At 41.5% G+C, this 22837-nt stretch overlaps 1 protein-coding gene across 1 annotated transcript in view; it reads right to left on the minus strand.

Moving 5' to 3' along the window:
* The window catches only part of LOC124047691 (whirlin-like), a 150594-nt gene that overhangs the window by 87152 nt on the left and 40605 nt on the right, over positions 1–22837 (minus strand). Inside the window, exons 2-3 of the mRNA XM_046367999.1 lie at positions 6411–6629; positions 5818–5943 (exon numbers count right to left, since the gene is read on the minus strand). Coding sequence (XP_046223955.1) covers positions 5818–5943; positions 6411–6629 — 345 coding nt within the window. The remainder of the gene's footprint in view (positions 1–5817; positions 5944–6410; positions 6630–22837) is intronic.

The following is a 22837-nucleotide window of genomic DNA, read 5'->3' on the forward strand; positions in this document are numbered from 1 at the left end:
ATCAATTCCCATTATTAAAGTGGCCGGAGTTGTGTCAGTGTGTTGGCAGCAGCCACTCAATGTTAGTGGTGGCTGTTTAACAATCTGATGGCCTTGAGATAGAAGCTGTTTTTCAGTCTCTCGATCCCAGCTTTGATGCACCTGTACTGACCTCGCCTTCTGGATGATAGCGGGGTGAACAGGCAGTGGCTCGGGTGGTTGTTGTCCTTGATGATCTTTATGGCCTTCCTGTAACATCGGGTGGTGTAGGTGTCCTGGAGGGCAGGTAGTTTGCCCCCGGTGATGCGTTGTGCAGACCTCACTACCCTCTGGAGAGCCTTATGGTTGAGGGCAGAGCAGTTGCCGTACCAGGCGGTGATACAGCCCACCAGGATGCTCTCGATTGTGCATCTGTAGAAGTTTGTGAGTGCTTTTGGTGACAAGCCGAATTTCTTCAGCCTCCTGAGGTTGAAGAGGCGCTGCTGCGCCTTCTTCACGATGCTGTCTGTGTGAGTGGACCAATTCAGTTTGTCTGTGATGTGTATGCCGAGGAACTTAAAACTTGCTACCCTCTCCACTACTGTTCCATCGATGTGGATAGGGGGGTGTTCCCTCTGCTGTTTCCTGAAGTCCACAATCATCTCCTTAGTTTTGTTGACGTTGAGTGTGAGGTTATTTTCCTGACACCACACTCCGAGGGCCCTCACCTCCTCCCTGTAGGCCGTCTCGTCGTTGTTGGTAATCAAGCCTACCACTGTTGTATCGTCCGCAAACTTGATGATTGATTTGGAGGCGTGCGTGCCCACGCAGTCGTGGGTGAACAGGGAGTACAGGAGAGGGCTCAGAACGCACCCTTGTGGGGCCCCAGTGTTGAGGATCAGCGGGGGGGAGATGTTGTTGCCTACCCTCACCACCTGGGGGCGGCCCGTCAGGAAGTCCAGTACCCAGTTGCACAGGGCGGGGTCGAGACCCAGGGTCCCGAGCTTGATGACGAGCTTGGAGGGTACTATGGTGTTGAATGCCGAGCTGTAGTTGATGAACAGCATTCTCACATAGGTATTCCTCTTGTCCAGATGGGTTAGGGCAGTGTGCAGTGTGGTTGAGATTGCATCGTCTGTGGACCTATTTGGGCGGTAAGCAAATTGGAGTGGGTCTAGGGTGTCAGGTAGGGTGGAGATGATATGGTCCTTGACTAGTCTCTCAAAGCACTTCATGATGACGGAAGTGAGTGCTACGGGGCGGTAATCGTTTAGCTCAGTTACCTTAGCTTTCTTGGGAACAGGAACAATGGTGGCCCTCTTGAAGCATGTGGGAACAGCAGACTGGGATAGGGATTGATTGAATATGTCCGTAAACACACCAGACAGCTGGACTCCTGTGGCGGACCGGGGCAGTGTACACTGACATGGTCGCCAGGTCCTCTCTCAGCTAACCCTTGTGCACTCGAGGAGTTAACTAGTGTGTCTTCTTTTACTAATTCAGAAATGATTATGCTGGGTGACCTAAATTATAATTGGAAATTGCAGGCTTTAGACAATCTAAAATGTGTGTAATGATCTCAACCAAACTCAGCTGGTGACTAAGCCTACACAGTTCAACCCCAAAGATCCTTCAAAGTTAACTCTGATTGATTTTATTTTACCGAATACACCAAAGAAATATGCTTCTACTGGTGTCTTTGCCCAAGACATTAGTGACCTTTGCCCAGTTGTTTGTGGTAGAGATGTGAGAATACAAGAAAATTTAAGCCTTGTATCATCACAACGCGGAACTTTAAAAACTTCAGTGAAAAGGCTTTTTTTCATGATCTTTATTTTAGTGACCTTGATTGTGTTTCAGCTATCTGTTTTCCTGATATAGCTTCGAGCCTTTTTGATGTGGTCTTCAATACTATTATGGATAATCGTGCACCATTAAAAAAATGAAGTGTTAAAGGTAGATTGAATGCCTAGTACCCTCCGGAATTATCAGATGTCATTCATAAAAGGGATGACGCTTGGGTCACTGCCAGGAACACAGGCTTAGGCCCGGACTGGTAAGATTTTAAGCAACTGAGGAAACATTGTGTAAAACAAATCAGAAAGGCTAAATCTGAATATTATGTAACAGCGTTTTCGGATTGTAATGGGAATCTGGCTAAATTCTGGAAAACTGTCAAATCCCTGAAGGGTTCTACTTCCTCCTCTGCCACAACACATTAATTCAGACACTGGCTTCATTACGGGAAAAAAATACATTATTGATGTATTTAATCACCATTTTATACCAGCGAGCTCTGTCTTTGAAATAACATCTAAGCCTATTCACAATGATATTGGGCTCAACCCTGATAGTGGAAACTTACTGAATTTTCAGGGAAATCATAGCCAAAGATGTTCTTTTAGGCTATTTACAGAGAAATAAGACCTGGATGCTTTGTTGGCAATAAACAACATGAAATCAACAGAGGCCGACCAATTGGATCCTGGTCTGCTTAAGTGTGCATCGCCCATCATTGTTGGCTCCATAACACACATTTTTTATTTGCAGTTTTTTTATGGTAGGGAAGATAGATGTGTTTGCTTTCTACTAAATCTATTGGTAAGTCATGCATTTAACAAACCTCAAAGTGCTTTTCTTAGGAGCGAATGGTCTGCCTGCAGGCAGCAGGAAGACAGACTGCACGCAGGCAGCTCGAGATCATTTGATTGACAGTTCTGGTTGCCTTGTGAAGTGTTTCGATGTTTTCAGCGAGAGCACAAATGCCATTGAGGTTGGCGTTTGAATGCCGTCAGCTGCCACAGTAGACAGGACTTGTCGCCTGAGTCAAATGATTTAAACGTTTGCCATCTGCCGTGCTGTTATATTTCTACCGCATGTTGATTTTCACTGATTGTTTACTGAACTCACCATAGCAATTCATACCGTCAATACTGGCTTGCTTTTGCCATCACCCTCTTTCTTGCTTTCTTGTCCCTCTATGCCGACTGGTATGATGTTTTTTAGTTCTGCTTCAGAAGTGGCATTACTTTACAGACAAGATAAATGCCAGTTCAGTGGAGCTTCAAAACTATCTTTAGAGAAGGTGTTGTGGTGCCATTTAAAAAGCCGTAGTGTCTTTCAGACAAACAAACATGCCGTATCTGAAAGGGGTACAAGAGTCTGCGGAGCTCCTCCTTTTCCTCACCACTCTATAGAGCGCTAACACACAGCTAGAAAAATGAAATATTTCACCGGATGTATAAATGTGAAGCATCCGGTTGACGTTTCCACTCATACCAGGTCGCAATTGTAAATGAGAACTTGTTCTCAACTTGCCTACCTGGTTAAATAAAGGTGAAATAAAATAAATATAAAAAAATACCAAATATGGTGATGAGAGGAAGCCCAGTGGGAGAAGACGGTGCGAGATGGATTTTGGCCGACATTCTGCAAATTGTCTCATCGATAAATAATTTTATTTACATACAGTTTTCTGTTTCCAAAACTATATAGAATCTGTAACAAACCATTTGAACTGTGTTTTGTTGATTTTACCTTTTGCCAAAGTCTGTAAGTGGTTGTTTTGTTTGTATTCAGATTTGGTTAGAATTATACAGTCTTTTAAGACCTTATCAATAACCTACTAAATTGTATCTTGCTTATTAACTATGTTTGGCATGTCTATCCCTAGCCTCTATATCAATGTGAATGCCGTAGTTTAACTCTGTATTTCGATATTGAAGCAATGCAATTAGAACAATATGGACTGCAAACATGTTCAACATATTTTGCAAATGGGGCAGGCTATTTAACAGACTAGGCTATAATGGACTAACATTCCAATTGGAATTGATGACAACGCAATACATAAAATGCCTTAAATACACAACTTGAAGCAACCAGGTATTTAACCATGGAGAACATTCAGATTGGTCAGAGAGGGAGCAAGCCTCGACACACCCACAACTTGTTTGTTCAGAAAAACCCAGCCCTTTCACGCCACCTCCAGCGACTGCAAACCATAATTGTGGTAGCAAAAATATTTCTGACACACCTCCAAACCTACAGAGCTACCGCTATTCACTTAGCTTACCCATTCCATTAGATTTGTTCAAATAGAGGCCCTTGTCTGCATCCCACATGGCACCCTTTTCCCTATGTAGTACACTACCTTTACCAGGGCCCATAGGGCTCTCGTCAAAGGTAGTGTTAAGGGGTGTCAAACTCATTTTCCCCCGGGGGCCGCAAAAAGGTCTTCAACGAGGTCCGGAGGGCCATGTCCGTTCCATAGAGGGGCAAGGGAGGAGATGGACGCCCCCTGGCCTGCCTGCTACGCCTGTAATAACCCCATCAATCAAAGTGTCAGCCTAGCTGGCTCCAGCTGGGAGCTGGGTCTCCCACCCCACTGTCCCTCATAACAGTACACAGGGGGCCATTACAGAGCACACGGCTGGAACATTACAGAAAAACACCAAAATTGACAAAACTATACACTGGAATAGACTATTGTAAAACTTTAATTAATAGCATGGGCTTTTATTTTCTGAAATGTGTGCCATTGGCCAGCTGTTAAAAGGGACAGGCGGCTATTTGAGACTCAGCATTTAATTGAAGTTTTACGGTAATAACGCACATTAAGGTTGCAGCATACTGTATGGATGCATGTTGAATCCATTGTGTGTGGGAGTGTGTGCGTGTCCGTGTTTTGACCTATGCTCCCTGAAAGTCGTCAAAAGCGTGTGTCTCGGCACCAGGATACCAGGTGTCCATTGAAGCGTTGTTCATTCTCCCCCCTGTCAAAAAAAGGTATGGGCCCAACACATCAGAGACGGGGCTATATTTAGATCCTGCTCCAATGCCTCCCCTTTCCTTTTCCTCATGGCCTAAAGTGAAATGTCTACATGCTGCTCACTCGAACAGAGGACATAACTGGTCCATAGCCATGTCCCCATTTCAATATATTTAGATGACAACATTGCCTTCCCTATCAAATCACATCAAACCACCATGCATCAAAACTCAGAGATGTAAAAAATAAAAATAAATTACTAGTTGAAGATTTCTAAAAAAACAGAACCAAAACAATCCCCTCCACTCAACAAGCACACACAGGCAAAGTGTCTTTAAGATGACAATGAAGCATAAGGAGAAAGCAAGAGAGAGATGGAGTGAGGGAGGGAGATGGACAGAGGTAAAAAGCCAAGAGTTTGGAACACAGCAAAGAGAGGTGGATGGAGAGAAAGAAACAGACATCTTTTCCCTTGAAGCCCCTCTCGAATGTAATGATGATGTTGAGCCTTTGAGCCTCCTTCTCCATCTTTGTCTACCTCTGTCTTTCGCCCTCCCCCGCCCTCTCTCCTGCTCTCGCTTTCTCTCACCCTAAATTTCCCTTGGGAGGTCTTGTCAGTCGCTACTAACACGGAGGATCAACATCCTGCCATGAGTGTGAGCCATTGATGGGAGTCTGATCCTTCAGCAGTGGCCACATTTCAACTGTCTTTCCTGTCCCTTAATGACCTAATGTGTGATAAACTAGAGAGAGAGAGAGAGAGAGAGAGAGAAAGAGAGAGAGAGAGAGAGAGAGAGAGAGAGAGAGAGAGAGAGAGAGAGAGAGAGAGAGAGAGAGAGAGAGAGAGAGAGAGAGAGAGAGAGAGAGAGAGAGAGAGAGAGAATGACAGTTCTGGTGACCTCCTTAATTAACATGCCTGTCTTATCAGACATATTGTGAATGTTTGTATGTGTGTGTGAGTGCTAGCTGGGTTGGTGGTATTCTCAGAAGCTCGCACTAGCTAAGGAAATATGTCGCAAGAGGTTCAAAAGAAGGGCACTATGTAGGGAAAAGGTGCCATTTGGGATGCAAGCCATGTCGGTGGTTACCTTAAGTCCACCACACTCTGCGGCAGAACCCCGGTCCACTCCGGTGATGTAGATCCCCAAGGCATACTCTGCCCCACCCCGGATCATCAGACCTAGTGAACGGCCATCGTCCAATACCAGGTTCACCTGACAGAGAAGTGGAGGGAGGGGGAGAGAGAGATTTGACAGATAAAAAGCATTCAAAAAGCATCCAGCATTGTCTAAGATTCTGAATGCCCTGTCTTTTTTTACAACAAATTGAGCAGCTATTTGTAAGTGAGTTATTGTTGGCTAAGAAGAGTGAAGTGGATTAATTTGTTGAGACAATAAAACATTATGATTTATGTGAAATCCCTGAACAGCTGAATCTGGAAACGCCCAACACTAAATTACACTCTTAAATGCTAAACTAAGCCGTTTCAGAGGCCAGTGGAAATGTGAATGCTCAGTCTGAGTGGGCACCTGTGTGTGTGTTCAGTGACCTGTCACCCTAACAACCAACCAACTGTAGGATTAAACCATGCACGTCACAGCAGACCCTACAGATCTAGAGTGCTGGTATATGTGTATTTGTGTGTTTGCGCGTGTCTACATATGTATGCAAACAGGCTCACCTTCTTCTCATCTCCCTCCTGCAGTATCTGCATGGTGCTGCGTCGTTGGCTGTCGGTGTGTCTCAGGGTGGCACTGCGGTGCTCTGGGAGGTCAGGGGGAGGGGGGACACTGTGACCCTGAGGGTCCACCCAGGTGTACACATGGTTAGTGACATAACCCCCTGGGATACGCCCCACCGACTGCACCGACAGGGACAGCTTCTTACTGCCCTTCAACACCTAGAGAGAGGAGAGGAGAGGCGATGAGAAGGTAGATGAGTGGAGAGGGGGGAGTAGGGGAGGAGAAGAGAGCAGGGAAAAGAGATCAATATTTCACAAATCATCCAAATCATCTATTCATACATGAGCAAGCACTTCAAAGCACGAAGTACATACAGATCATTTTGGCAATCAATCATACATTCACACATGCAAGCATGCACCTGTACACACACACACACACACACACACACACACACACACACACACACACACACACACACACACACACACACACACACACACACACACACACACACACACACACACACACACACACACACACACACACACACACACACACACACACACACACACACGATAGGCTGAGACAAAACACTCTGGGTTGTGACTCATTGATTTCTGATAGTCTGCTGTAACTGCAATCATGTTTGTGCAATGTGTTGCGTTGAATGCATCCATGTGTGAAAAAATCATACTATTCCTTTGTTGTACTGTCAAACAGTCAGATTCTAAAAAAGCCTGTCTTCCAGACTGTTCTCCTAGCGCTGTAAGCATCAAGCATCTCAGAGTAGGAGTGCTGATCTCGGATCAGGTCCCCACTGTCCATGTAATCTTATTCATAAATAAACAACTTATAAAGCCCAACACATACAAATAATATAAATAACTTATAAAGCCCCACATATACAAATAATATAAATAACCTATAAAGCCCCACACATACAAATAATATAAATAACTTATAAAGCCCCACATATACAAATAATATAAATAACCTATAAAGCCCATCACATACAAATAATATAAATAACTTATAAAGCCCCACACATACAAATAACCTATAAAGCCCCACACATACAAATAATATAAACAACCTATAAAGCCCCACACATACAAATAATATAAACAACCTATAAAGCCCCACACATACAAATAATATAAATAACCTAGAAAGCCCCACATATACAAATAAAATAAATAACCTAGAAAGCCCCACATATACAAATAATATAAATAACCTATAAAGCCCCACATATACAAATAAAATAAATAACCTAGAAAGCCCCACACATACAATAATATAAATAACCTATAAAGCCCCACATATACAAATAATATAAATAACCTATAAAGCCCCACACATACAAATAATATAAATAACCTATAAAGCCCCACATATACAAATAATATAAATAACCTATAAAGCCCCACATATACAAATAATATAAATAACTTATAAAGCCCCACACATACAAATAACCTATAAAGCCCCACACATACAAATAATATAAACAACCTATAAAGCCCCACACATACAAATAATATAAACAACCTATAAAGCCCCACACATACAAATAATATAAATAACCTAGAAAGCCCCACATATACAAATAAAATAAATAACCTAGAAAGCCCCACATATACAAATAATATAAATAACCTATAAAGCCCCACATATACAAATAATATAAATAACCTATAAAGCCCCACATATACAAATAAAATAAATAACCTAGAAAGCCCCACACATACAATAATATAAATAACATATAAAGCCCAACACATACAAATAATATAAATAACCTAGAAAGCCCCACATATACAAATAAAATAAATAACCTAGAAAGCCCCACATATACAAATAATATAAATAACCTATAAAGCCCCACATATACAAATAAAATAAATAACCTAGAAAGCCCCACACATACAATAATATAAATAACCTATAAAGCCCCACATATACAAATAAAATAAATAACCTAGAAAGCCCCACACATACAATAATATAAATAACATATAAATCCCAACACATACAAATAATATAAATAACCTATAAAGCCCCACACATACAATAATATAAACAACTTATAAAGCACAACACATACAAATAATATAAACAACCTATAAAGCACAACACATACAATAATATAAACAACTTATAAAGCACAACACATACAATAATATAAACAACTTATAAAGCACAACACATACAATAATATAAACAACTTATAAAGCACAACACATACAATAATATAAACAACTTATAAAGCACAACACATACAATAATATAAACAACTTATAAAGCACAACACATACAATAATATAAACAACTTATAAAGCACAACACATACAATAATATAAACAACCTATAAAGCACAACACATACAATAATATAAACAACTTATAAAGCACAACACATACAAATAATATAAACAACCTATAAAGCACAACACATACAATAATATAAACAACTTATAAAGCACAACACATACAATAATATAAACAACTTATAAAGCCCAACATATACAATAATATAAACAACTTATAAAGCACAACACATACAAATAATATAAATAACCTATAAAGCCCCACACATACAATAATATAAATAACCTATAAAGCCCCACACATACAATAATATAAATAACTTATAAAGCCCCACATATACAAATAATATAAATAACCTATAAAGCCCCACACATACAATAATATAAATAACCTATAAAGCCCCACACATACAATAATATAAATAACTTATTAAGCCCAACACATACAATAATATAAATAACCTATAAAGCCCCACACATACAATAATATAAGCAACTTATAAAGCACAACACATACAATAATATAAATAAACTATAAAGCCCCACACATACAATAATATAAATAACTTATAAAGCACAACACATACAATAATATAAATAACCTATAAAGCCCCACACATACAATAATATAAATAACCTATAAAGCCCCACACATACAATAATATAAATAACTTATAAAGCCCAACACATACAATAATATAAATAAACTATAAAGCACAACACATACAATAATATAAACAACTTATAAAGCACAACACATACTGTACAAGTAATTGAAGCCTATGGGGAAAGGGTGGTATGGGGAGGTTTTTCTCTGGTCGCCGAGAGACGGGGCAGGATGGTGCATGTAAAAGTATCTTGCTTGTTTATGAGGGTGGGGGGCTTATGGGATAAGTGGTGGGGGTGGGCAGATAGAGATATGGGGGGACTGACAACTACCTGTGTTGATAGGCGGGGTGGGAAGGGGTGGAAACATTTGTTTATCTTTCTTTAAATGTCCATTTTATTCATACAAAATCCTGTGTGATCAATATGATCATTTCTTTGTATGTATTTCTTTTGTTTTTCTTTTGAGTGTCAGCCCACGGGTACATGTTATGTAAACTGAATATATGCATTTAAATGAATACTGGACCTGTTACCCACCCCAACAAAAAAATGCCATTACAAATTAAAGCATCTTTATTGTTAAAACAAACACATTTCAGACACAGCCTTCATCAGGGTTTGACACCTGGCTCAGAGCACTAGTTACACTAGTTACAGTTACAGTTCACATTACAATCACAGATGCATAATGAAAGTGCCATTACAAACACTTCTAAATGGATCAATCTCACCTAATAATCTTGGGACCCACATCTTATGTCAGCTAGCTGGCTACCTCCATTCTGTCATCAGAGATTACACCTGAAAAGCCTATTGTGGCACTAACATCATCAGTATTCTAGAGAAGGAGATGCAGATAAAGGAACAGACTTCATATTCTAGTGAGTCTGACAGTAAGGGACTAGATGTGCGTCTTTGCCAAGCAGCCTCTGAGTCTGTACTGCTGTGATTTATGTGATCCAACAGGCTCTCTCCCTCTGGTACGTGCCACCTTGCCGGGCCCAGAAACGTTCCTTTGCATTTAGGGGAAAGAGAATAGGAAGCCGGAAAATTAACTGTTTAGATTAAATGGAAACTGAAAGGGCAGATACAGTTTGGTAGAATAGTAAGGAAGGAAAGGGGGATGTGAGGAGAGGCAGAAGTGGGGAAGGTCGAAGGGAGAGAGAGGGAAAAGGAGAAGAGGGGGGTAACAACAGTAATTTAGAGCAGAGCTTCTCTACAGTGGCAGCAGCAGCGGCCCTAATGTGGTGTGTCCCAGCAGGAAAGTACGGACTGGGACGGAGCCTGATGGAGTTCATCGGTAAGGCCCACACCAACGACACATAATGGGTGGTAATGGGAAATAAAGGGAAATCAGAATAAATGGTAAAGCCAAGTAATATACAGTGGCAATCAGGCAAGACCGTACAAAACAAGTTCCCTAATGAAAATCCAGACACACCCATATATGCTACAGGACCAGTACTATGCATGCGTGTGTGTGTGTGTGTGTGCGTGTCTCAGATAAAAGGGTTGTGGTAGGGACAGTTGAAGACCCACATTGAGCCTCTAGAAGGACCAATGGATTTATGCCACCCAGAGAAAAGGCTCTTTCCTTGTATCCTGGTAAAACTGTTTTTTTAATGGGGCTACGTGGACGTCTTGGCTCCTATAGTGGAAACGCTCAAGGCTAATTGTTCCCGGTAATTGGCGGCGCTTGGCCGGTTTATTTAACTGGCACGCACACATGAATGCACACACATTGACACACGTGCACACACACTGCCACTCCCTGTGTATTTACCACTGTGTCCGAAGGGAATTATAAAACATCTGAGAGATGAACAGGGACGAGGGAAACAGCTCAGTGCTCAGTGAGAAAGAGAGGAATGTGTGTGTGTGTGTGTGTGTGTGTGTGTGTGTGTGTGTGTGTGTGTGTGTGTGTGTGTGTGTGTGTGTGTGTGTGTGTGTGTGTGTGTGTGTGTGTGTGTGTGTGTGTGTGTGTGCGTGCGTGCGTGCGTGCGTGCGTGCGTGCGTGCGTGCGTGCGTGCGTGCGTGTGTGGTAACGTTAGCATCGACAGGGGAACAGAAACACAGACGTACTAAACAGAGCATGTGTAAACATTAGCTTAACAAAAGAGGGCCAATTAGGGGATCATAAGACGTAATTGGGTCTTTGCTGGCAGTGGCATGTGTTTAGAATGTTCAGAATGTGATTATATGACTACAAAGTTAACAAATGAGAGGGGGAAAAACAGTTGGGCCAGAAAGGACAATTGCATTGGTTTGGTATGTTGTATTTATTTAAAAGCAGCAGCTACTCTTCCTGAGGTCCACATGAAACATGACATAATACATAGTACTGAACATTATTAGTCAAGGACTGAACGGCATACATTTACAACGTCACACATAGCCTACATATCAGTACATACACATTATATTTAGGTCTAATACATAGCACAGTGCAAATTACAATACATGATGAATAAAATGGCTGTCTCTTCACAGTCCTCTTTGTGAAGTAAGCTGTTATTTTATGTTTTTTTAAACTTGTTTTATTGCTAGCTTGAGTTACAGAGAGTTCCCTGTAGTCATGGCTCTATTTAATACTATGCGTTTTCCAGCCTCTGTTCTGGACCTGGGGACTGAAAACAACAGGTCGCATGTATTTGCATACCGATGAGTGTCCGAACTGTGCCAGCTGCTTGATCAGACAGTTCGGTACCTTCAACACATCAATACCTCACACAAAGGCCAATAGTGATGCAATCAATCCTCCTCAACTTTGAGCCAGGAGAGATTGAAATGCATGGTACTGACACTTTCCCTCCACATCTAACTGTGATACGTGTTGCTTTGTTCTAGACCAACTGTCGTTCTTTGCCGCACATGACCACACAGCTGGGCAGTAGTCCAGGTGTGACAAAACTAGGGCCTGTAGGACCTGTCTTGTCGACTGAGATGTCAAGAAGGCAGAGCAACGCCCTATCATGGACAGACCTCTTGTCACGAACCTCGCCGAAGATGGTGCCTCTTCCTGTTCGGGCGGTGCTCGGCGGTCGTAGTCGCCGGCCTATTAGCTGCCACCGATTCCCTTTCCGTTTGTTTTTGGTTATTGGGTAATTGGGTACACCTGTTCTGTATTAGGGTTTGTTTGTAGGTTATTTAAGGGCACTATGCCCGCTGGGTATTTGTGTGGGCTTGTTTCTTGTTACTCTGTGTTGGATGGTGTTATTTGTTCGTGTCTTTATTCTCCGGACTATATTTGTCCTGTTGTTTGGACTGGTAAACTTGTATACGCCCTGTGTGTTGGCGTGACCGTTTTTGTTGCTCTGGTGAATAAATTTGACAAAGGACTGAACCCTGCTCTCTGCGCCTGATTCCACCCACCACTCCTAGTTTATCGTAACACCTCTTCCCATTTTAGTAACCATATGTTTTGACCATGAAAGCTTGCTATCTAGGGTTAAACCGAGCAGTTTAGTCTCCTCAACTTGCTCAATAGCCACATAATTCAATAATAGATCTAAATGAGGTTTAGCGTTGAGAGAGGGATTTGTCGGAAATATTATGCTTTTAAGTTGAGATATTTAGCACCAGCGTATTGCTAGTTACTATTGATAGTTTCTTGATGGGTGCCTATCAGTAACCGAAAGAAGCAGTATCATAAATGCTTCAAGTGCGGCGTCCAGATGTTCCTCATTACACACATCAGACCAACAAATATATTTCACATCTTCGACATAGGAATCATATCAAAACCTCTTGTATGAGCATTTATACACAATTTTAGGTGCAATTTTTGGAACTATGCAATTATGATCACTACATCCAATGGGTGTGGATCCTGCTTTAGAGCAGATTTCTCCAACATTCGTAAAGTTTTTTGATCAATAAATGTGGCTGATTTATTTCCAGTTATTTTTGTAAATACCCTGGTAGGATAACTAATGACTTGAACCAGATCGCAGTCACTGGTTACAGCTTGGAGCTTCTTTTTCAGTGGGCAGTTTGATGACAACCAGTCAATATTTAGGTCACCCAGAAAATATACCTCCCTTTGATATCACATACATTTTCCAACATTTCACTTATATAGTCCAAATACTGACTTTTAGCACTTGGTGGTCTATTGCAACTTCCTACGAGAATAAGCTTCAGGTGAGGCAGATAGCCATATTAGTTGTATCACAATATCACAATTCCAGTGGGTCAGAAGTTTAGATACACTAAGTTGACTGTGCCTTTAAACAGCTTGGAAAATTCCAGAGAATTATGTCATGGCTTTAGAAGCTTCTGATAGGCTAATTGGCATCATTTGAGTCAATTGGAGGTGTACCTATGGATGTATTTCAAGGCCTACCTTCAAGCTCAGTGACTCTTTGCTTCACATCATGGGAAAATCAAAAGAAATCAGCCAAGACCTCAGAATTTTTTTTGTAGACCTCCACAAGTCTGGTTCATCCTTGGAAGCAATTGTCAAACACCTGAAGGTACCACATTCATCTGTACAAACAATAGTACGCAAGTATAAACAGCATGGGACCACGCAGTTGTCATACCGCTCAGGAAGGAGACACGTTCTGCCTCCTAGAAATGAACGTACATTGGTACAAAAAGTGAAAATCAATCCCAGTATAACAGCAAAGGTCGTGAAGATTTTGAAGGAAACAGATACAAAAGTATCTATATCCACAGTAAAACGAGTCCTATATTGACATAACCTGAAAGGCCGCTCAGCAAGGAAGAAGCCACTACTCCAAAACTGCCATAAAAAAAGCCAGACTATGGTTTGCAACTGCACATGGGGACAAATATCATGCTTTTTGGAGAAATGTCCTCTGGTCTGATGAAACAAAAATAGAACTGTTTGGCCATAATGACCATTGTTATGTTTGGAGGAAAAAGGGGGAGGCTTGCAAGCCGAAGAACACCATCCCAACCGTGAAGCACGGGGGTGGCAGCATCATGTTGTGGGGGTGCTTTGCTGCAGGAGGGACTGGTGCACTTCACACAATAGATGGCATCATGAGGCAGGACATTTTTTGGGGATATATTGAAGCAACATCTCAAGACATCAGTCAGGAAGTTAAAGCTTGGCCACAAATGGGTCTTCCAAATGGACAATGACCCCAAGCATTCTAACCAACTTGCCAAAACTATAGTTTGTTAACAAGACATTTGTGGAGTGGTTGAAAAACAAGTTTTTATGACTCCAACCTAAGTGTATGTTAACTTCTGACTTCAACTGTAGATGGCCGATATCAAGACTACTGGCGAGCAGCTAGCTTAATGAGCCGGGCTACATCAGTTGTTATGAGACTCCAAGGCTGCTTAAGTGGCACTTTAAAGGCCAAAGAGACAGAATGTAGTGAACTAAAAGAGAACTGCTGGGCTGCTTCCCACATAGTACATAGTGCACTTCTTTTGGCCAGGGCCCGATAGTTAATAGGTTGCCATTTGTGAGGCACCCCTGAAGTGCTATGAATCACCTTCACTGCTGCGTAAAAATTACCACAGCAATCTGTTTTGCCATGGATCCCAAAAACTATTAATTAAACACTAGCCAAATGGATGAGTTCCTTTTCTTAGAAATGTGAGTGCAGATTTGGGGCCTCAGGTGGGCCCGGTGCCTAGCGGTTTCTCCTATCATCAGCAACAGCGGATCAATTACAGTTCATATTCTCATAGACACATTAATGTACTGCCACACTTTAACAATGCGCTCTCCACCTCCCCCCGCCGGCATTGGAAAGGCATCTGAAATATAAAATGCAATGCTTTCAGAGTAATTATCAGCACTTTGCTCCAAACGCAGGAAAGTAAGAACAATTTGATTCATTCTGCCATTAGTTCCACCCTATAACTGTCTCATTCCAGGAAATGCAAATCTACAATTTTTACAAATAAGCTGCTTATGAGGTGAAATGTTGATGATGGCCAGTCTATTCTCTCATTAGACATACACTACATACTTAACCTGGACACTATCATATATTTCTAATTTCTCCTCCCTCATTGCAAGAATTGGCATTTCTGGAAAAGACAGAATATTATATGATCCATTGCTGGTGTTTAACTTACCATGTATGAATGGTACAGTATATGAATGACGTATCAAAGGTATATGAATGGTATATTGATGGTGTATGAATGGCCTAATACATGGAATTTTCATACAGCGCTAAATGCTGTCATGACTTGGCCTCCTGGATGGAGATCAAAGGTGCCACCTAACAAAAGATTTCAAGACAACCCCCCCCCCACTCCTGGGGGAGTTAGCCAGTTTTATTATGGTCATAAATACCTTGCAGGAACTCTCTCCCGCTCTGCAGAAATGGAAGTTAAAAACCCCTTCGTTACAACAGAAAGTGATTTTGCAGTACTGTAACATCAAAAGGTTGGACATTGAAACAATATTTCTAAAGTAAATATTGTGGGAAATGGTTGGTGGGACTTAAACAATAATCATATCAAATCAGTTGTTGTTATGCGATATCATTAAGGACAGTATAACTAAACAACTATATCTCTGAAAGTGTATGCATTTAAAGTGTCAGGTTTACACCTAAATGTTGTAAAACTTATGAGTAAATATTAAACTATTTGTGAGAAGATTAAATGTGATTTTAGCCTCCTAAATGAGACAATGGTTTTTCATATAGACTTTTGTCAAGTCAGTAACCACGTCCACGTGAGCACAGACATTGTGGCAATGGGATGGAACCGCCCTCCAAGGCAAGGGCTTAAAGGACTTGCTGATGAATTAATATATTATACCAGAGAATGTGAGGATCATCCAGATGTTGAAATGGTTGGAATCTCTACAGACCAGACAGCGTGGCGTGGTGGCTACACGGCTGAGAAATGGTTTAAAACTTAAGACCAGTATACGTGCAGCGCAAGCTGAATACATTACAAAATGGTTTGAAGACTACAATACCAAATAATGTCGAGACCCTCTGAAACTCATTCCTCTCGAAGTAGAAGACTACACAGGAACATTCAGTCTGAAGCTGTTTATGCACTGTTAGCCTAGCCTCTTTGGGCTAGGGGGCAGTATTTTGACGTCCGAATGAAAAGCGTACCCAAAATAAACTGCCTGTTACTCAGGCCCAGAAGCTAGGATATGCATATAATTGGTAGATTTCAATAGAAAATACTCTAGTTTCTAAAACTGTTAAAATAATGTCTGTGAGTATAACATAACTGAAATGGCAGGCAAAACCCAGAGGACAAACCATCCCCCAAAAAAAACATTTTCAGCCTACCACTATTTTCAATGACTGTCACTTTTATTATAAGGCAAAATCCTCCCAGATTGCAGTTCGTAGGGCTTCCACTAGGTTTTTGTAAAAATGAGGTAGAAGTTGTAGTTCTTCTATGTGGCTCTCATTTTGGCTGTAGTGTTTCCATGTCTTTATCTCTGGTAAAGACAATAACGATCCTCCGTCTTGAATTTTATCGTTTATTTACTTATTAGGGTACCTAAGGTTTGATTATAAACATTGTTTGACTTGTTTAGATAAGTTTATTAGTAACGTTTGGTATTCATTTTATATGCATTTTGATGGAGGGAAACCGGTGGATTATTGACTGAAGCACGCCAGCTAAACTGAGTTTTTATGAATATAAAGAAAGACTTTAGCGAACAAAATGACCATTTGTGATGTAACCAGGACCTTTTGGAGTGCCAATAGAAGATCTTCAAAGGTAAGGCATTTATTATATTGCTATTTCTGACTTTCGTGTCGCAACTGCCTGGTTGAAAAATTATTTTCATGCATTTGTATGCGGGGCACTGTCCTCAGATAATCGCATGGTGTGCTTTCGCCGTAAAGCCTTTTTGAAAGCTGACACTGCGGCTGGATAAACAAGAAGTTAAGCATTATTTTGGTGTTTTACACGTATATTGTCATGAATGTTAAATATTTATAATACTGTAGTTTGAATTTCGCGCTCTGCAATTTCACCAGATGTTGACGAGGTGTCCCGCTAGTAGCACGTCTATCCGTAACAGGCTAGGAAACTCAACCGAAGACGAGAGACAAAGAACAGTTTCCTCTCACCACTATACAGTCATGGCCAAAAGTTTTGAGAATTACAAAAATATTAATTTTCACCAAGGCTGCTGCCTCAGTGTGTATGATGGCAATTTGTATATACTCCAGAATGTTATCAAGAGTGATTTGATGAATGGCAATTAATTGCAAAATCCCTATTTGCCATGCAAATGAACTGAACCCCCCCCCAAAAAAAACATTCCTCTGCATTTCAGCCCTGCCACAAAAGGACCAGCTGACATCATGTCAGTGATTCTGTCATTAACACAGGTGTGAGTGTTGACGAGGACAAGGCTGGAGATCAGTCTGTCATGATGATTGATTTTGAATAACAGACTGGAAGCTTCAAAAGGAGGGTGGTGCTTGGAATCATTGTTCTTCTAAATCAACCATTTATCGGATCATCAAGAACTTCAAGGAGAGCGGTTCAATTGTTGTGAAGAAGGCTTCAGGGCACCCAAGAAAGTCCAGCAAGCACCGGGACCTTCTCCTAAAGTTGATTCAGCTGCAGGATTGGGGCACCACCAGTACAGAGCTTGCTCAGGAATGGCAGCAGGCAGGTGTGAGTGCATTTGCACGCACAGTGAAGCAAAGACTTTTGGAGGATGGCCTGGTGTTAAGAAGGGCAGCAAAGAAGCCACTTCTCTCCAGGAAAAACATCAGGGACAGACTTATATTCTGCAAGAGGTACAGGGATTGGACTGCTGAGGACTGGAGTAAAGTCATTTTCTCTGATGAATCCCCTTTCCGATTGTTTGGGTCATCTGAAAAAAATCTTGTCCCGAAGAAGCCAAGGGAGTGGGCTCACTCACAATTTTGCCTAAGAACACAGCGATGAATAAAGAATGGTACCAACACATCCTCCGAAAGCAACATCTAACATCTAATGCTATTGTGTGGATATCTTAGAATAGACAGTTGAAAATGCTGTTCAGAAAGTAAAATGGTTCCATCAGGTAAAGTCAGTGTGATGTTGATATTGTGCAGCTGCCTGCCTGCCAGCCATACAGAGAGAACATAGGAAAACACACCCTCTGCTTGTTTAGCAACCTACTAACCATCAACCATCTATTCAGGCCGACCACAGCCTGTAGGGTTTCTCCGGATCCAAACACACTGAAAGATAACAATAACACACACACACACACACACACACACACACACACACACACACACACACACACACACACACACACACACACACACACACACACACACACACACACACACACACACACACACACACACACACACACACCACTTTGATCTGAACTGTAATATTGGCTTAATCACATGATACACATAAACCAATAGCACAACAAACTATTTCCAATATGACCTAATCCAAGCCGCTGAACAATTAAATAACCAAATACCTATTAAAATATCTCTATATTTACACATGCTGTTAAAGCACTACTGAATCTGTACGATAATGTAAATGTCATACGGGTGTCATTGCATTCAGATAATGTTGCACTAGAGATGCAGGGAGATGCACGCCCAATTTTTCAGTTTTTGGATTTGTTAAAAAAGTTTGACATATCCAATAAATGTCGTTACACTTCATGATTGTGTCCCACTTGTTGTTGATTCTTCACAAAAAATACAGTTTTATATCTTTATGTTTGAAGCCTGAAATGTGGCAAAAGGTCGCAAAGGTCAAGGGGGCCGAATACTTTCGCAAGGCACTGTACAGACAGACAGACAGATAGGTATACCAAAGGCCACATAATAAGTGAATCCACACGGTTGACTGACGGGATATTGAAAGCCTCGGCCTCATCCCCAGACTCATCCATCTTTTCCCACATATCTATCTATCCACCCCTCCCCCTCTCCCGCTGGACTCCCAGAGAATGGAGAGTGGTTTTGTGATTAAAGAGTGAGCGTTCAGTGTTCAGTCCAAACCACATCCCTGCAGGGAGAAGAGATGAGAGGCAGGTGAACGTTGGCTTGACATGCAGGCAATGAACAACAGATAACATTCCACAGGAAACCACGGGAAAATGACAAACAAGTCAAATTGAGGCCTTAGACAATACTCTCTGCTGAGCAAACTATTACACAGGAGAAAGGGCTGAGGTAACGAACATAGCTCTGAGGCTTCCATATAGAATACAGTGGGATGTGAACTGTGCTATAGGGAACTCTTAAAAGCTCTATATCGCCCCTCCACCCTGCCAGTTAAAAGCCATTTACGGCTTTTATTTCCTGTCCGTTTATGAATATATTGAAGATATTGATGGGGTTGTCATGGGCTTGCTGGCCCAACAGTGCTGCACTCAGAATTCTGCTGTCAGCAATTAAATAAATCACAGCATCTCAGAACAGAACTGAAGTTACTGTAGTACTGGAGAAGGATAGGACTCTTACTCCCTGAAACTAGACAGGCCGGTCTGTGATGAGAGACTATGTCCCGACCCCTGAACTATAGCCTGAAGATGATTGGTTTCGATGGTTTTCTGCTGTATGTTACAGTGTTTCCATTTGGCCCATCAGGCTGGTGTTGCATCAGAGTCTTCTGGGCTGCCACGGTGCTGTCAGACAGTGCTGCTGGCGCACTGAGATGATGCATTATCCCATGAGTGGCTCTTCGCTGCCACAAGCGACTGTTTTTCATAGTTTCAGTGCTCAGTTATGCGGAAAATGTACTCCCAAGAGCCAGGGTGAGTCCACTTCCAAAGGGGGAAGTATCAACACACACTCATTCATACATTCACTGACATTGCTTCAAATACACCCACTTTTAGCCAAACAAACAAACAAACAAACAAAAAAAACAAAAACACACACACACACACACACACACACACACACACACACACACACACACACACACACACACACACACACACACACACACACACACACACACACACACACACACACACACACACACACACACACACACACACACGGGCAATAGGCTACACGGACTCCCACACCATCATATAAACAATCTGATATACATCTGACAGTACATCTGATCTCACATCAGCAGTGACGATGAGCCGGGCAGCTTTTCATTACATACGACAACCTTATGACATTGTATGTACCTCTCATATAACAGTGTATCAATTCCAATGATCTCTATCATTACTTCACTGGCACAGCATTCAGGAAGGGTTGTGTCAAGATCTGATTCCTGTGCCAGACATTGTGTGTCAGTGATAAGGGTGTGACAGAGGTGGAAAGTACCCTGATGCTGTCATCAGACACTCCTCCACCCACCAGGTCAGAACCAGGAACAGGGGAGACAGGCACATCTGGGGCTGCCAGTGCCAGCAGTCCTTTGGCAAGGAGGGGACGAGGAGAATACAGAAACATCTTACCTGATAAATAGAGGCACAGAAAAAGAGATTTTAAGCTAAAACCAAACGGGTTCATTGTCATGTACTACGAACACCAGCGACCATGTATCAAGCATCTCAGAGTAGGATTGCTGATCTAGGACCAGATTTCTCCTCTCCACGAAATGTTATTCATTGTGATTGAAAAGACAACTGATTCTAAATCAGCACTCCTACTCTGACACATAGTTGGTATACACTCTACACTGTACATCCCTGTCGTTGGTATACACTCTACATCTCTGTAGTTGGTATACACTCTACACTGTACATCCCTGTCGTTGGTATACACTCTACATCTCTGTAGTTAGTATACACTCTACATCTCTGTAGTTGGTATACACTCTACACTGTACATCCCTGTCGTTGGTATACACTCTACATCTCTGTAGTTGGTATACACTCTACACTGTACATCCCTGTAGTTGGTATACACTCTACATCTCTGTAGTTGGTATACACTCTACACTCTACATCTCTGTAGTTGGTATACACTCTACATCTCTGTAGTTGGTATACACTCTACATCTCTGTAGTTGGTATACACTCTACATCTCTGTAGTTGGTATACACTCTACATCTCTGTAGTTGGTATACACTCTACATCTCTGTAGTTGGTATACACTCTACATCTCTGTAGTTGGTATACACTCTACACTCTACATCCCTGTAGTTGGTATACACTCTACATCTCTGTAGTTGGTATACACTCTACACTCTACATCCCTGTAGTTGGTATACACTCTACATCTCTGTAGTTGGTATACACTCTACATCTCTGTAGTTGGTATACACTCTACACTGTACATCTCTGTAGTTGGTATACACTCTACATCTCTGTAGTTGGTATACACTCTACACTCTACATCCCTGTAGTTGGTATACACTCTACATCTCTGTAGTTGGTATACACTCTACACTCTACATCCCTGTAGTTGGTATACACTCTACATCTCTGTAGTTGGTATACACTCTACATCTCTGTAGTTGGTATACACTCTACATCTCTGTAGTTGGTATACACTCTACACTGTACATCTCTGTAGTTGGTATACACTCTACATCTCTGTAGTTGGTATACACTCTACACTCTACATCCCTGTAGTTGGTATACACTCTACATCGCTGTAGTTGGTATACACTCTACACTCTACATCTCTGTAGTTGGTATACACTCTACACTCTACATCCCTGTAGTTGGTATACACTCTACATCTCTGTAGTTGGTATACACTCTACACTCTACATCTCTGTAGTTGGTATACACTCTACATCTCTGTAGTTGGTATACACTCTACATCTCTGTAGTTGGTATACACTCTACATCTCTGTAGTTGGTATACACTCTACATCTCTGTAGTTGGTATACACTCTACACTCTACATCTCTGTAGTTGGTATACACTCTACATCTCTGTAGTTGGTATACACTCTACACTCTACATCCCTGTAGTTGGTATACACTCTACATCTCTGTAGTTGGTATACACTCTACATCTCTGTACACTCTAGTTGGTATACACTCTACATCTCTGTAGTTGGTATACACTCTACACTCTACATCTCTGTAGTTAGTATACACTCTACATCTCTGTAGTTGGTATACACTCTACACTCTACATCTCTGTAGTTAGTATACACTCTACATCTCTGTAGTTGGTATACACTCTACACTCTACATCCCTGTAGTTGGTATACACTCTACATCTCTGTAGTTGGTATACACTCTACACTCTACATCCCTGTAGTTGGTATACACTCTACACTCTACATCTCTGTAGTTAGTATACACTCTACATCTCTGTAGTTGGTATACACTCTACACTCTACATCTCTGTAGTTAGTATACACTCTACATCTCTGTAGTTGGTATACACTCTACACTCTACATCTCTGTAGTTGGTATACACTCTACACTCTACATCTCTGTAGTTGGTATACACTCTACACTCTACATCTCTGTAGTTGGTATACACTCTACACTCTACATCTCTGTAGTTGGTATACACTCTACACTCTACATCCCTGTAGTTGGTATACACTCTGCACCCCGGTAGTTGGAATACAACTCTACATCTCTGTAGT

This window comes from Oncorhynchus gorbuscha, linkage group LG11, assembly GCF_021184085.1.
Source record: "Oncorhynchus gorbuscha isolate QuinsamMale2020 ecotype Even-year linkage group LG11, OgorEven_v1.0, whole genome shotgun sequence".
NCBI lineage: Eukaryota > Metazoa > Chordata > Actinopteri > Salmoniformes > Salmonidae > Oncorhynchus > Oncorhynchus gorbuscha.